Source organism: Theropithecus gelada, chromosome 8 (assembly GCF_003255815.1).
Source record: "Theropithecus gelada isolate Dixy chromosome 8, Tgel_1.0, whole genome shotgun sequence".
NCBI lineage: Eukaryota > Metazoa > Chordata > Mammalia > Primates > Cercopithecidae > Theropithecus > Theropithecus gelada.
The window spans coordinates 145,066,847-145,083,999 of NC_037676.1; the positions used below are offsets into that span (position 1 = coordinate 145,066,847).

Consider the following 17,153-nt stretch of genomic DNA (forward strand, 5'->3'; position numbering starts at 1 on the left):
TCCCGTTTCTCCAGCAGCCCGGGGCGTGGGCTTCTAGAACATTCCCCGTGGCCCCTGGCATGGGCTTCTAGAACATTCCCCGTGGCCCCTGGCATGGGCTTCTAGAACATTCCCCGTGGCTTTCCTGAAGGGAGTGTGGATGGAGCCCGGGCGTGCAGATTTCTGTGTGAAATGTTTTCACCGGAGCCCCCCGGGGGACCCTGCCCGGCTTCGAACACGGGAGGATGGGCTGGAGGCCTGGAGCCTGGGGACGGGGCTTCGAGGGTCCGGCGGGAGGGCGGAGCTGTGCGGCCGCGGAGGGCCCGGAACGTTCCAGAAAGGGGGTGGGGCGGCCGGCGGCGCAGGCGCGGCTGGCTGGAGGCGGCGGTCACGCACAGGGAGGCCCCGAGGGACACAGGTCAGTTTCCGAGGCGGGGCCGGACCCAGGCGTGAGACTGGAGTCTGCCCGGGGGCCCAGCGGAGGCAGCCCGGCCGGAAGCCTCCTCGGCAGCTGCTGGGGCCGCGCGGACGCCGCCTGGGGGTGCCCCGCGCTTCCTGGATGGGGCGCCCCACCCCCTGGGAACTCCACCCCCTCAGAGTCCCGGGGGACCCCCGACCCCAGCTTCTCTCAGGGGTACTGGGGGACCCCTTGGGAACTCCACCCCCTTAGAGTCCCGGGGAGACCCCCAAACCCAGCTTCTCTCAGGGGTACCGGGGGACCCCCAACTCCACTCCCGTCAGGGTCCCAGGGGGACCCCCCGAACCCAGCTACTCTCAGGGGTACCGGGGGGACTCCCAGCTCCACTCCCGTCAGGGTCCCGGGGGACCCCCCGAACTCCACTCCCCTCAGGGTCCCGGGGAGACCCCCCCGAACTCAGCTTCTCTCAGGGGTACCAGGGGGACCCCCAACTCCACTCCCGTCAGGGTTCCTGGGGACCCCTCGAACTCCACTCCCATCAGGGTCCCAGGGAGGCCCCCCAATTATGCTCAGGGGTCCCAGGGAGATGCCAGCACCCCAACTCCACTTCCCTCAGGGGTCCCAGGATCCCCCTCCCCTTGGAGGTCAGCTTCCCTCGAGAGTCTGGGGGTGGGGGCCCCATTCAGTTCGTGAGCCCTCTCCCTCGGGGTGTCCCGGGGGCCGCCCCACCCCCACACTGTCTGTGATTCCCCAAGGCGGGGGTCACGGGACCGCAGCCCTTTCCACGTTCTGCTCCTCGTTCTTTTCTGGCTCCTTGCTTTCGAAGGAGAGAAGGAGGCCTTCGTTTCCAGTCTTTTTCCTTTTCTGATGGAGCCCTGCTTTTCCTTCCGTGTCCCTTCAGGCTGCTTCTGCCAGGTTTCTATTTTTCATTCTTTATTATTACTTGGCCCAAAATATTCTTGACTTCTATTGAGAAGGATTTGGGGGTCCATTTCTTATTTGGAAGTGTGTTCTTAATTTCCAGACAGATGAAGATTTTCCAGTTAATCCTTCTAGGGGTGATTTATTGCTTAATGCCACCATAGTCAGAAAATGGACTCTGAGTGTCCGAAACTGCATTCGGCTCTGAAGTATCGGTCCTTGTTACCTCTTGCAATGTTTTTTTTGCCTAGAAGCCTGTGCTCGCCAACGCTGACATAACTGTTTCTGCCTTTCAGTTCTACAGCCTCCTTTGCTTTGGGATATTGTCATATATTTTATTTCTATATATGTTATAAAGTCAATATTTCTTGTAGTGGGTGTGCTGGTAATAAAATATTCCAACTCTTTTTGTCTGAAGTCATCTTAAGCTTACCTTGTATTTGCCCCATGCATCTCTTTGATGGTTCCTGAGTTGTCACCTTCGTAATAAACTGGTAATAGTAAATAAACTGTTTTCTTCTGCTCTGTGAACAGTTCTAGCAAATTATCTAGGAGGAGGAGGTCTTGGAAACCCTTGATTTATAACTGAGCAGTCAGAAGTACAGGTGGCCCAGACTTGTGATTGGCATCTGAAGTGGGGGCAATAGGGTGGGACTGAGCCCTTCACCTGTGGGGTCTGCCCTACTCAAGGCAGTGTCAGAATTGAATTGAAATGTTGGACAGTCACTTAGTGTCCAGAGAGTTGGAGAACTGGTTTGTGTGTAAAAACTCACATATTTAGGGTCAGAAGTATGGTGGTATAGAAATAATTCACACTATAGTCCCTTATTTCTGCCTCTTACACATCCAGTTATTTTTAAATTTTTTTCATCTTTAAAAAATCAGTTTAGTAATCAATTTTGTAATCTTTTTCTCTTTCATGCTCTCATTAGAATTTTTAAAGCACTTGTATGCTAATGTCAACATTTGAGTGAAGTGTGGGTTTATTTCTATTGTTGTTTTATTGATTAGCAATAATTTATTCCTAATTCTTACATATCCTCTGATGTTTTTATTGAATGTCTTGCACTGTGTACAAAATAGCTGGAAAGATTGGAGATGGTTGCATGTTTCTACTGGGGATGTGCACCCTCTCCTCTCTCCAGGAGCCTGTGGGAAGGCCCGGCCTACTGGCTTGCTCAAAGGTGGAGGCCAGTTGGGATCTTGCAGCTTCAACCTGACCCTGGCCACCTCTGGAGCCGGCCCTGTCTCTAACCCTAACTGAAGCCATCTTGAGCGGTGTCCTTCCCCTTCTCCCACAGAGTGTGGCAACCCAGGAGGTGGAGGTTGTAGTGAGCCAAGATCACGCCATTGCACTCCAACCTGCACGACAGAGCGAGACTCCAAAAAAAAAAAAAAAAAAAAAAAGAGAGAGAGAGAGAGAGAAACTGTGCCTCTTTTTTATAAAGAAGAGAAATAGTACATATTGCTGTCTGCTGTCTGAATTTCATTGGCACTAGTAGGATTTTGGGGAGCTGGCAAGCTCTGGTTGATGAGTGAATGAATGACAGCAGTGGGTGAACCGAGGCTTAGAGTTGCAGCAGGTGGTCTCAGTAGCCATCAGATAAAACTGATTTCAGGTTACCGCAGGCAGTTTCAGCAGCCAGGCCTCAGAGAAGTACATTCTTGGAGCAATGTTTTCTACCTTGAGTGCTGAATGGTCTCCCCACCCAGCACTCTAATTTAGCTGGGTGTGACAAGGATGACCCAATTAGTATGGTCAGCTTTCACGCCGAATCCTCAGCTCAGACAGGTGTCCCTTTCTAGGCTTTGACTTTCCCCTTGAACCTCATCCCACACACCTGTTCCTCCCGGGCCACTGGCTTATGATGGAGACCAGTGGTGTGACTGTGGCAGGCTCCTTCTAGGGGCACTTTGTCTCCTGGGATCTGCCACACTAGGGGGGATTCTACTTGGCCTTTTCTGACTCCCCAGGGTCCCTCCCACCATGGCACTTGGAGGCCCTTCCATGGGAAAACTGGCTTGATCTTTAGGGTACCTGGAGATTCTGGGCCACTTTGGTCCCCTGTAAGCCAAGACTGTGAGCCAAGCACTCTGGTTTGCATTCCCTACTGGAGTCCCTGCCTGTAGCCAGCCTGGCTTTCAGCTGGTGCCCAAACTGATAAATGTATCTGGAATGACAAAGGGTACCCTGGGAAGGGCTTGCCGTCTTTGGAATTTCGGTTTACATTAGCCTTAGTGCTTCCATATCTGTCCAAGGGCCTTTCAGATGTGACTTTTAACTATGTGGATTGATTTGCCCAGTTGTCACATTCTGAGTAGCCACAACCTACTGCATCCCATGTAGAAGTGGAAGTGACATGATTTTTCCCTGACTTTTTAAGCCTGTGTGTTTACATTGGCATCCAATCATTCCTATATGGGAATTCCTTGGGAGTCTAACTTGGATTTTGTTTCTTCTGCCGTTGCTCCTGGGGGCTTAATCACTTCTGTGCCTCTGGTTGTCTGTGGCACATTTGTATTAGTCATTAGTCAACCGGAGGCTGGGGGTCTGAATGGAGGGTATGTCCCCCTCCAGTGATGGTTTCTGTTGGCTTCCCAGGATGAGGATGACTCATGGCCACTTGCAAGTGGTTTTTCTGTCTGGGGTTTGCGATCACACAGTCATATATGTTCTAACTCCAGCCTGACTGTTGAGAAAGTCTCTGGGTAAGGAATTCCCAGGAAACACACTGTTTTCATGCATCCTCTGGAAGATGAGGCCCAAAGTTGCCAGGGTCTCTGTTTGCTGATGATGACGATCCACATTTTCTAGCCCACTCTGCTTCTCTGACACTTTTGGTCTTGAGGATCCATGCTCTGTGAAGGAATCCAAGCTCTCATTTCCCACTCACCTTGGCCCTGGCTCTGTCTCCAGAACCTGTTCAACTACAAAATCCTAAAGCTCTGGGCTCTGGGTGTCAACCTGTGCCCCAGGAAATCATATTGTTACTGTGGACTTTCCAGCTCGGTTTCTTCTAGTGTTCCATTGTAGCTCTTGGGTATTTTCCCATCTGCCCCAAGATCCAGCTGGAAATCAGTGAACACATCTAATGTGAGTTTTCCTGCATGTGCTCTGGGCATTGACAGTGGAAGGGTGTTCAGAATGTCTGCTGTGCCCTCATGGAGGAAGACAGCCTCAGTGTGCATGCTCTGCGTCAGTAGGTGCCCTTGAGCCCAGCTTTGGGAGCAAGTGTTGAATGAGTGAAGGAGGCATCCAGGGAGAGCAGGCAGGACAGAGTGGAGACAGGGCTGCTGGGTCTCAGGGGAATGGGCATGGGGTGGGTGGGAGGTCCACCTAGGGAGGCTGACTGGCCAGGCGAGTCAGGAGCCCCTTTCGAGGGTGGACACTGACAGGCCCTCAGTCTTGGTCTCCTGCATCCAGAGGTACCAACCCATCTTTCTTCCCAAACTTGATGACCTAGGGCTAGGAACATTTTGAATCTCAGCCTTCCCCACTGGAGCTGGACTTAGTACACAGGGTGGGGCAAAGTGGGTACTGGATCCTGATCATCCCTATCCCTGGGTGTGGCTTCTTGCTGCACAGTCAGCTTCTGGTTCTGTGGCCCCAGCTGCTCCTGCGGTGGGGGGAGCTACACATTAGGCTCTGACCCCCTCCACGTGGGGCCTCAGCATGAGGGGAGTCAGCAGCCGTCAGCAACTGTGCCCAGGGAGTTGCCCCACTGAGCACTGAGGACTGACCTGCTCCGAATCAGGGAGATGGAGCTTCCCCCTTGAGTCAGGCTGCTGAAGGCAGGTAGGGGATGGAGACAGTGCATTTGCAGGAATAAGGGTGCAGTTGTGTCCCTGCGAGAAAATGTCTCAGTTGTGGCAACTGATTGGTGACCTGGGGAATGTTTCTGAGCCCACAGTGCTGGCATCAGGACTCAGGTATGAGGTGCCCCAGATCCTCCCCTTGCCAGTAATTAACTGATGGCTCGGTGATGCCCAGGGTGGAAGAAGACTAGATTTTGGGAGGGGAGTTCTCTCGTAATGCCACTGAGGATGCCTTCAAGTTGGGCTTCTGGCATGTTTTGTCCTTGCTCCCCACCTGTAGTCACCTCAGCTCTCATGTTGCTGAGTTGCATGTGAGAGCAGAAAGCGCGTCAATGGGCAGTATTTGAGAACATTTCACAAGGTCGCTTTTGAGGTTCAAAATCAACCAGTAGATACAGAGAAATATTTTGAAGCATGGGGACCCTTAGGTGAGCTGCCACATGAAGCAGCCCCAGGACCTCCCTGGCTCGAGGAGTGACGGCAAGTTTGTCTGAGGTGAGGGCACAGGCCTGGCAAAGACTTGTGTGTGGGTCAGACCTGCCCGACCCCAGTGCCTTACCCAAGGAGCTGCTGGCCCAGTGGGGGAGGCATTCAGGTGGGCAGAGTCAGGGAGACTCATGAGACCATTGACGCCAGGGACATAGAGCTGGCCAAGGAGCCATGGCTCACTAATGTGTTGTCTGGGTCTTCTTACCTTCAGGTCCAGGCTCCTGCATGAAGTGATGCTCCACTTTGCCTTACTCCTAGCCGTGGGGCTCCCACTGGTGGCAGCCAATGTTACCGTTGGTGCTCAGTGTAAGTATCATTCCCTCTCACTGTCCCGGAGAGGACGAGAATTCACCTGGGGCTGCTGGGGGTAACTGGAATGATTGGCTGCAACGTGGAGCACATCTCAGCCAGCTGGGGCCTACGTTTGCTGTGTAATCAGGGGTGGGCACTAGGGCAGTCCAGGAGTAGTCATGAGCAAGGAGAGGGTTAGGATGGAAGAGCAGCTGACCGGGGACCAAAGGGGAACCTTGATGTGGCCCTTCCCCATCAGGGCCAGGCAGGAGGGGTTGTGTCCAGGGAAATCCAGGAGGAATCTGGACCCCGTGAGTATCCAGTCTTCCTTGGTGAGGTGGGCCAGGTCTGCAGAGCATAGCAATCCCGTATGTGACCACCAGTGGCGCTCCCTGGAGCCTGTGTTGGAGAGCAGGGAAAGCTCTCCTTGTGCCTGGCCTCCCTTCCAGGAGCTAGCCTGGGAGACACTCAGACTGCATAGAGAGCTGAGCTGCGCAGGCTAGAAGTCCTTGGAAGCAGAGGGGAAGGGCTGGCCATTGAGGGAGGGTAGAGTGAGCTGGTAATGGGTGGAAAAGGCGTGGTGGAGCAGAAGCCTGAAGCCTGCTTTCTCCCCTCTCAGGGACCTATAGTTTGAGATGCCATGACTGTGCGGTCATAAATGACTTCAACTGTCCCGGCATTAGAACATGTCCGTATCATGTTAGGCGCTGTATGACAATCTCCATCCGTAAGTACCTTTTTGTCATTCTGACACATTGTAGATTAGTCTCCTACCTGGATAGTCTCTGGGGGCAGGGCCAGTCTGCTTTCTTCTCTGAACCCAGCTGTTTCCCCTTCCCTCATGTCTTCCCATCTTGAGTGCGTCTCCATAGGCCTTGGTCTCAGCCTCATGATAGGCCAGCATGCATCGTCTTGTAGAGCCAGGTACTCTGCAAAGTGGTACAATCTGTCCACACATCTGCAGTGTCTCCAGAGGGTAAGAGCATTGCCGGACCTCAGAGCCTGTACTGTCCCTGGTTGTGTGTGTTGACACCCCATGCTGCCTGGGCGAGTCCTCACTGGCCATTCAATTTCTGGTAGTCTAGGGAGTGCTTCCAGCTCGGCAGGTCAAAGCAGTGGATGGGCCATGGACTGCCCTCAGAGAAATGCCTACCACACACAGATGGGAAGGCCAAGCATGAGGTCAGGGCAGAGCCTGCACTTCCAGGATGCTCTTGCTTCTTCCTCAGAGCCCTTTGGCGCTCTGAGGAAGGTGCCCCCTCTCCCCAGGGCGCTAACCTGCAGAAGATGAAGATGTATGGCCAGAGGCCCAGTGACCAATGGAGCAAGCAGGGAGGGTGCAGCCAGTGTCCATCATGGTGTACAGGTGGAGGCCTTGCCTGGAGCCCTGCTCAGGGCCTTTCTTCTAGCCGTTTTGTCCCCAGTTTCTGTGGTTGTGCTTGCAACTTCACATGTCCTTCTGTGTTCTAAGCTTTGCGCAAAAACAATCCCCTGATTACCACCTCGATGTGATTTGGCTATGTTCCCACCCAGATCTCATCTTGAATTGTAACTCCCATAATCCCCACATGTCATGGGAAGGACCTAGTGGGAGGCAGTTGAATCATGCGAGTGGTTACCCTTATGCTGTTCTCATGATAGTGAGTTCTCACAAGATCTGATGGTTTTATAAAGGCCTTTTCCCCGGCACTTCTTCCTGCCATCATATGAAGGATGTGTTTGCTACCCCTTCTGCCATGATTGTAAGTTTCCTGAGGCCTCCCCAGCCATGCGGAACTGTGAGTCAATTAAACCTCTTTCCTTTATAAATTGCCCAGTCTCAGCCAGTTCTTTATAGCAGTGTGAGAAAAGATTCATGCACATCTCTTCTTCAGACCAACTGCTGATTTGGGACATGGGCAGGAGGCTGAGAATCTGGGCTTTGTCTCCAGGGTGGCCACTGCTGGGGACCTTGATGGCATGATTACTGCCTCTAAATGAGTCTGAAAACTATCTTTCCCATGAATCCCTCATGGGGTAATAGTTGGCAAAAAGAGGAACTTGAGTGAGATTTGCAAGGTGTGGGTGAAGCAGAGATCACTCTTCTGGAAGGTCACGATGGTTTTGTACGGTAATGGACACTGGCAGACTCCGATCTGTCCTCCTTCATGTCCACCCCATCTTCTCTACTTCTGAGCCTTTGACTGAAAGCAATTCCTAAGACAACAGCAGGTATTTGGCCACTGGCCTGCCTAAATGATGGGTACTCCAATGGAGCAGTTTAAACATCTCTGCAAGAGCCTTACTTGAGAGGATAAAGGTACATGGCCTTTGATATTGCCATGCAAAGTTGGGCTGTTCCAGCCTGCCCCAGTGTAAGTGACCTAGCTCTGGACTGTTCCTCTGATCTTCAGCCTCACCTGACTGACTTCCTTTCTTGGCTTCCCCATGGTCATGGCAGCTGTAACACTTGTATTTAATAACTTAGACCTAGACTGTTTTAAGGGCTCCATTTTCCTGAATGAACCCTGATGGATATTAGGACAAAGAAACTGGGAATGCTGGAATGCTGGGACATTTTTCCTTCAGGAGATTTGCTGATTTCTGGGGCTGTGCAGGATGGTAAGCGAAAGACCTCTACGGAAAGAAACGCAGGCAGTGTGCTGAGACAAGGGGCGTGGGTATGAGGCATATAGGAGCTCTGCACTATCTCTACAACTTTTCTGAAAACCTAGAACTATTTTAAAAATAAAAGATTCATTTACACACACACATACACACACATTCCACAACCCCACTACCTTGTGGATTCAATAACAGAATTGCAATGTGGTTTACAATTTGAAACCCATCAGTTTAATTCACCATATTAACAAAGAAAAGGGCGGAGATTATTGTAGATGCTGAAATGCTTTGATAAAATCCAACACCCTTTCCAAACCTCTGAGGGAAATGTCTACCATCACCACTTCTATTCCCAATGGAACTGGAGTTCTTAGGTAGTTCAGTTAGCCAAGAGGAAGGATTAAGTCTCATGGAGAGCAGAAAGAAAGAATTTATACTGCTTACTATTCATCAGAGATAACAAACTTCAAATAACAAATATCTTTAGGAAAGATCCTGGATACAAGATAAGTATTCAAAAATCAGTTTACAAAATCACCTGTCTTTTTGTACATCAAGAAACAGATTGAAAATGAAATCCAAGGAATGCTGCTCTTTAAAGTATCACAAAATCAAGTACCACAAATCTAACTGGATTTGTGCAAGATTTCAACACTCAAACTGCAGAAACACCTATTGAAGACTTAAAACACCATTAAAGACTTAAACACATGGAATTGTACACTATACTTATGGATCATGAGACTCAACAGAGTAAGGATATCTTTTCTCCAATTAACCTACAAATCCAAAAGAATTTCAGTCAGAGTCTCAGCAGGGGTGTGTGTGTGTTTTGACAAGTTGGTGCCTAATGCTTTTTGAAAATATGAAGGGCTAGGAAAGCCAAAGCAGTCTTGGGGAAAAAGAAAAAAGCTCGAGGACTTGTGCTTTGAACTATCAAGATTATTCATATAGTTTTCTTAATCAAAACAGTTTGGTGTTGGATCCTGTGGTCAGGATTGAAAAATACAACACTAGAAGAGAAATAATTCAGAAAAAGCCACATACATCTGGTTTCTTGATCTCTGACAAAGTTGGCGGTGCAGTGCAGTGGGTAAAGACACTTCTCTGCACTAAGTAGTGGTGGATATGTTAGATATTTGTACACAATATTTGCACCATACAAAAGAAGCAGTTTTAGGTGGTTTGTAGATCTCAGTGTAAATTTTAAACCAATAAAGTTTTTAGAGAAAAATGTAAAATGCTGTATTTGTGACTTTTAGGAATTAAGAATTTTAAAAATTGAGCAAAATAGTACTAGTCACATAAGAATGAAATCGACAGGTTGATTTACCTTTAACTTCAAATCTTCTGTTCCTAAGAAGATACCTGTGAAATAGTAAAACCACAAGCCACAGATGAGGACAAAGCATTTCAGAACATGTATCTACTAAAATACTTGTATTCATAATATAATGAACTTTTTCCTATGAATTAATAAAAAACTGATCATCCAGTGGAATTTTAAACAAAAGGCTTAAAGGGAATTTACCAGAAAATGGTGTCTGAATATGTAACATATATAAGAAAAGTTGTTCAGTGTCATTCTTCTTGAAAGAAATGCAGCTTAAAACCACAACACGATAACACCACAGGAAATGACTCAGTATCCTAAAATGATCGTACCAAGTGTTGTCAGGGTTCTGAAGTGTGCACAATCCCTCAGACTATAGATAAATTCAACCCAGTGTAGAAAACCCTTCGACGTTGTCTGCTAAAGCTGCATATCAAACACTGAGACTCAGTGCTTCTAAATAGGTACATAGCTAATTTAATAAAAGCTTATACAGGCTCACCTCAAGGCAAATACAATATAACAGTATTCATTGCAGCGTTGTTCGGAGTAAACAAAAACCAGAAACAATCTTAATGTCCATCAACAATAAATTGTGGTATGTTCATCAGTGTAATGCTATACAATTATGAGAATGAACAATATACAACAGTGTGCAACAATAGGGATAAATTTCGTAAACACAGAATAGAGCAAAAGAAGCCATCCACAAAATCAGACATAATGTATAATTTCCTTTCATAAAGTTCAAAACCAAACAGAACTAACCTATAGGTTTAGAAGCCCATACCTTTCCTATCTTTGGCCTGGGCTGCTTACAGCAGTGTCTGTGTGGAGGAGCAGAGTGAAGAGTCATGGGGCTGTCGTGCAGCTCTGTGTCTGGTGCTGCATGCTGAGTACTGGCTGTGGGCACTTAGGGAAAATCCACTGAGTTGTGGACTTATGGTCAGGCACATTTCTGTAGAATGTTGAACTCCAATAAACTTTTTAAGTGGAAAATAACAGAAAACAAGTGACTGGTTCGTATTCATCAGTTGTTTCTGGTGTTATAGAGGAGACAAGACCCAGATCCATGAATAGATAAATCAATTATGGTAAGTTCCAGAATAAAGTATTTGTGTAAACACTGGATAGACTTCAAGGGGAATGGAAGTAGTGATGAGGACCAAGGTATTTAACCCAGGGATTCTTGAAGGAGGTGTTAGGTGGAGCTTTGATCAGGTAGCATTGGTCAGCTGAGGCCACTGGACAAGCCCTGTAGTGAAGATTATTGATCACATTAGTCGTGATCACATTAGTTGCTATCGATAACCTTCACCAGAGGGGTTGTCCATTGGATAACATGTACCTAGTTGGAATGCTGCATCAAGTCTGTGCTGGGGAGGAGGTTGGCACCAAGGGCTCAGGAGACTGAAACACCAGGCTGAGGGTCCCAGGAAGGAGTTTACCCTAGAAGGGTCTTGCCAACTGCAGAAAATCTGGATAATGCTACATTAATATGGACACCTCTGTTAAAGGTCCGTGTGATCTCTGGACCATAAGTGAAACATGACTTCTGGTCTGCATTTGATTTCTGGAGCTCTGGAATTCTTACCACAAAAAATGAACAGGACATTTCATTGTGCGTAGCTACATGACAAGGTACCATGATATTATTTTGGGAGGGCCAGAGGCCTCAAGATGGCAGCTTAGATAGAAAACTGTCTCCAGAAGTAGTTGTTCTTGGAGTGATGAGACCCGTTAGTGTGCTTGGATATTCTCTCTCAGTCAAGTATTCTAAACAATGTTGTCACAGCTGGGAGGACAGAATGTGTACATGGAGCTAATTATGGTTGAATGTGAGGTGTATGTGCTTCAATATTTACAAGCAGAAAATGTGAAATCAGTTATTTTCATTGCTGCTGTTTTTTTTCAGGCATAAACCCTCGTGAGCTACTTGTTTATAAGAACTGTACATACAACTGCACGTTTCTATATGCAGCTCACCAGCCTCCTGAAGCCCCAAGAAAAATCTTCAAAACTAATAGCTTCTACTGGGTTCGTTGTTGTAATACCATGGTTTGCAATGCAGGAGGACCTACTAATCTTGAAAGGGACATGTTACCCGATGAAGTAATTGAAGAGGAGCTTCCAGAAGGAACTGTGAGGCTGGGGGAGTCAAAACTGTTCCTGAGCTTTGCCTCTATCATAGTCAGCAATATATTGCCATGAGGCCCCCTCCTTGGAGGGTCTGACCATCTTCACCCATTCCACAGAGAAATGTTGCTTTCCATTATTCCCTTGTAAGCCAGAGACCCTTATCCACTGCTCTTCTAGGTGGCCCATTTATGGTTTGTTGTAAGAGAAAAATTAAAAAAAATTATTGTTTAGTGAAGATGTTCATGAGCATTTGTTTGCCGGCATGTACTTGAGCACTCATAGTGGAGTCTCCATTCATATCTGTTCTTCCTTCCCTCGCTCTGTATTCAGGAATTACTCTGTGGTGTTATTATAGTATCAGTTGCTGTAGCTATTATTGATTTTGGTAGTTTCGTCTTTGCGCTTCATACTAAAGTTATGAGTGGGTTGCACGCTGCAATTATAGCATTGCAATATTTTGGTTTGTCTGTGTACTTAATTTTACCCTGGGTTTTATACTTTCAGATATTTTCTTTTTATACGTGAGTGTTTTTTTCTTTCCGTTTGAAGAGCTCCCTTTAGCATTTCTTGTAAGACAGATGTGGTGGTGGTGAATTCTCTCAGCTTTTGTTTGTTTGGGAGAGACTTTATTTCTCCTTCGTATTTGAAGTACAGTTTTGCTGGATACATTATTCTTGGATGACAGTTGAGGATTTTTTTTCTGTTTAACACTTTCAAAATGTCATACCACTCACTCCTGGTCTGTAGAGTTTCCTTTAAAAATTCTGTTGCCAGATGAACTGGAGCTCCTTTATGTGTCTGCCTATTTTCTCTTGCCACTTTTAGGGTCCTGTCTTTGTCCTTGACCTTTGAGAGTTGGATTACTGTATGTGTCAGGGTAGTCCTCTTTGGGTCAGATCTCTTTGGTATTTTCTAACTTTCCTGTACCTGAATATTTATCTCTTCCTCAAGTTTTGGAAATTTTTCTGTTATTATTTTTTGATCAGCTTCCTACCCCTGGTGCTTGCTTAACTCTCTCTTGAACACCAATAATTCTTAGATTTGGTCTTTTGAGGTAATTTTCTGTATCTTATAGGTTATCTTCATTCCTTTTCATTCTTCTCTCTTTTTTCTCCTTTGTATACTTTCAAATAGCTGTCTTCAGGCTCGCTGATTCTTACCTCTGCTTCATTTATTTTGCTGTTGAGAGCCTGTAATGAATTTTTCAGTTCAGCAAATATATCTCTCAGTTCCAAGGTTTCTGTTTGATTTTTTAGATTATTTCAATGTCTTTGTTAATTATTTCTCATAAATTTCTTAATTGCTTTTCTTTGTTATCTTGGAGATCACTGAGTTTCCTTAAAACTACTATTTTGAATTCTTGGTCAGATAATTCACATATTGCCGTCTCTTTAGGGTCAGTTACTGGTTCCTTGCCTTGTTCAGTTGGGGAGGTCATGGCTCCCTGTTTGCTGTTGTTTCTTGTGAATGTATGTTTATGTCCTTGCACAGAAGAATTATGTATTTATTTCAGACTTCTCTGTTTGGCTTCTTTTTGTTTCTTTGTTTTTTTTTGTTTGTGTGTGTGTGTGTGTGTGTGTGTGTGTGTGTGTTTAAAGATAGGGTCTCACTCTGTCACCCAGGCTGGAATGTAGTGGTGATCATGGGTCACTGCAACTCCACCTTCCAGGCTCAGGTGATCCTCCTACCTCAGTCTCCTGAGTAGTTCAGTCCAGCTAATTTTTGTATTTTTTTGTAGAGATGAGGTTTTGCCGTGTTGCCCAAGCTGCTTTGAAACTCCTGGGCTCAAGCGATCTTCCCACTTTGACCTCCCAAAGTGCTGGGATTATAGGTGTGAGCCACCACACCTAACCTTTTTACTGGATATGTTTTATTAGAGATCTTTGTAATTTATCTGTTTATTTTCTTTTGTTTTTTTCCTGCTAGGTTGCTGCCTCCTTTTCTGCACTAGGTGGCAACTTAAGCCCAACTTTGCCTTGGTTCTAGGCAACAGTAGAGTGCTGCCAGTCCCAAAGAGAGAGGCCCCAGTGGGATATCCTGGTCATGTGGGAAGGCTGACCAGGGCTGCATGCCTGGGAGCCTGTGGGACTTACCTCCTACAACGTCACTCTGAACAGTCACTCTGATTTGGTGTCTCCTTTGGCTGAGTTACACAGCAGAGTTTTCAAGGGTGGGATGGGAGTCCCACTTCCCCTTTTGTCTCTGACTTTCCTCAGAGATATTTTTCCCTTCAGGCACTCCTGATGATACCCCTGGGTTGAAGCAGGGGCAGGTCTCCTGCCAGGAAACCCAACATGGGAAGGAAGCTGGTTGTCTGCCTCCATGTCACTTTGTCCAGTGTAGAAATTGGGAGTCAGGGAGAAATGTTCTGCACATTTGGTGCTGAGCAGACTGGGGAGAGGGGCATTGTGGGCATGTAAATCCCGTTTTCTTACATCTGGTCTTGGAGTTTTTTTACTTTTCTGTGGCCCCAGGAACTCTCGCATCCTCATGTTTGAGTTCTGGGATATTGCTGGTGATAATCTCAGTGCTGTGTATTTGGTTTTGGTTTTCTTTGAGATGGGAGGGAAGTCAGCTTGCTTGTACACTACCGTCATGGAAACCTGGACTTGTGTTCTCTTAGGTATATTTCTAGTAGTGGAATTGTTGGGTTCTATGGTAACTCTCTATGCAATTATTTAAGAGACTGACACTGTTTTCCAGAGTGGCTGCACCATTTTACAGCCCCACCAGCCATGTATGAGGGTTCTAGCACTTGTTATTCTCTGATGTTTTTGATTTTAGTCTTTCTAGTAGATGTGAAGTGCCGTCTCATCGTGGTTTTGATTTGCATTTCCCATATGACTGATGACATTGAGTATCTTTGCCTGTGTTTTTTGGCCATTTGTTTATCTTCCTTGATTGTAAGAGAATTTTATATACTCATGATACAAATCCCTTGTCATATAGATGAGTGGCAAATACTGTGTCCCATTCTGTGGGTTGTTCTTTCACTTTTGAGAGTGTCCTTTGAAGCACACGCTTTCAATTTTGGTGAAGTCAAAACTATCTATTTTTTCTTTTGTTGCTAATATTCTTGGTGCCATGACCTTTGCCAAACCCAAGGTCAGTAAGGATTACCTCTATGTTTCCTTATAAGACTGTTATTTTTTGCTCTTATGATTAGAGCTTTGATCAATTTCAGATTAATTTTCATATGTGGTCTGAGGTAAGGACCCAACTTCATTCTTTTCCACATAGTTATAAAGTTTCAATACCATTTGTTTGAAAGATTATTCTGACCCCAATGGATGGTCTTGGCACCTTTGTAAAAAAGTCAGGTGACAGGGGTGGTGCATTCCAAGATGGCTGAATAGAAACAGCTCCGGTCTGCAGCTCCCAGGGTGATCGATGCAGAATATGGGTGATTTCTGCATTTCCAACTGAGGTACCTGGTTCACCTCACTGGGACTGATCAGACAGTGGGTGCAGCCGATGGAAGTGAGCCGAAGCAGGACGGGGCATCACCTCACCTGGGAAGCACAAGAGGTCGGGGGATTTCCCTTTCCTAGCCAAGGGAAGCTGTGACAGACTGTACCTGGAAAATCGGGACACTGCCACCTAAACAATGAGCTTTTCCAACAGTCTTATCAAATGGCAGGAGATTATATCCGGTGCCTGGCTCAGCAAGCCCCATGCCCTCAGAGCCTTGCTCACTGCTAGTCCAAGATCGAACTGCGAGGCAACAAACTTGGCTGGGGGAGGGGCGTCTGCCATTGCTGAGGCTTGAGTAGGTAAACAAAGTGGCCAGGAAGCTCGAACTGGGTGGAGCCCACTGTAGCTCAATGAGGCCCACCTGCTTCTGTAGATTCCACCTCTGGGGGCAGGGCATAGCGAACAAAAGACAGCAGAAACTTCTGCAGACTTAAAAGTCCCTGTCTGACAGCTCTGAAGAGAGCAGTGGTTCTCCCAGCATGGTGTTTAAGCTCTGAGAACAGACAGACTGCCTCCTCAAGTGGGTCCCTGACCCCCGTGTAGCCTAACTTGGAGACACCTCCCAGTAGGGGCCAACTGACACCTCATACAGCTGGGTGCCCCTCTGAGATGAAGCTTCCAGAGGAAGGATCAGGCAGCAATATTTGCTGTTCCACAGCCACTACTGGTGATACCCAGGCAAACAGGGTCTGGAGTGGACCTTCAGCAAACTCTGACAGACCTGCAGCTGAGGGACCTGACTGTTAGAAGGGAAACTAACAAACAGAAAGGAATAGCATCAGCATCAACAAAAAAGGACATCCATACCAAAACCCCATCTGTAGGTCACCATCATCAAAGACCAAAGGTAGATAAAACCACAAAGATGGGGAGAAACCAGAGCAGAAAAGCTGAAAATTCTAAAAACCAGAGCTCCCCTTCTCCTCCAAAGGACTGCAGCGCCTCGCCAGCAATGGAACAAAGCTGGACGGAGAATGACTTTGATGAGTTGGCAGAAGTAGGCTTCAGAAAGTCAGTAATAAACTTCTCTGAGCTAAAGGAGGATGTTCGAACTCATTGCAAGGAAACTAAAAACCTTGGAAAAAGATTAGATGGATGGCTAACTGGAATAAACAGTGTAGAGAAGACTTTAAATGACCTGATGGAGCTGAAAGCCATGGCACAAGAACTACGTGATGCATGCACAAGCTTCAGTAGCCGATTCGATCAAGTGGAAGAAAGGATATCAGTGACTGAAGATCAAATTAATGAAATGAAGTGAGAAAAGAAGTTTAGAGTAAAAAGAAACAAGGCCTCCAAGAAATACAGGACTATGTGAAAAGACCAAATCTGTGATTGATTGGTGTACCTGAAAGTGACAGGGAGAATGGAACCAAGCTGGAAAACACGCTTCAGGATATTATCCAGGAGAACTTCCCCAACCTAGCAAGGCAGGCCGACATTCAAATTCAGGAAATACAGAGAACACCACAAAGATACTCCTCAAGAAGAGCAACCCCAAGATACATAATTGTCACATTCACCAAGGTTGAAATGAAGGAAAAAATGTTAAGGGCAGCCAGAGAGAAAGGTCATGTTACCCACAAAGGGAAGCTCATCAGACTAACAGTGAATCTCTCAGCAGAAACTCTGTAAGCCAGAAGAGAGTGGGGGCCAGTATTCAACATTCTTAAAGAAAATAATTTTCAA

General features: G+C 46.8%; 1 protein-coding gene across 1 annotated transcript; it reads left to right on the plus strand.

Moving 5' to 3' along the window:
- The first annotated feature begins 339 nt into the window (after positions 1–339).
- On the plus strand, positions 340–12,220 carry GML (glycosylphosphatidylinositol anchored molecule like). Its single transcript, XM_025395115.1, has 4 exons — positions 340–397; positions 5,835–5,929; positions 6,534–6,641; positions 11,767–12,220. The coding sequence occupies exons 2-4, from the start codon at positions 5,857–5,859 to the stop codon at positions 12,060–12,062; spliced, it is 477 nt and encodes a 158-aa protein (XP_025250900.1). The 5' UTR covers positions 340–397; positions 5,835–5,856; the 3' UTR covers positions 12,063–12,220.
- The last annotated feature ends 4,933 nt before the right edge of the window (positions 12,221–17,153 follow it).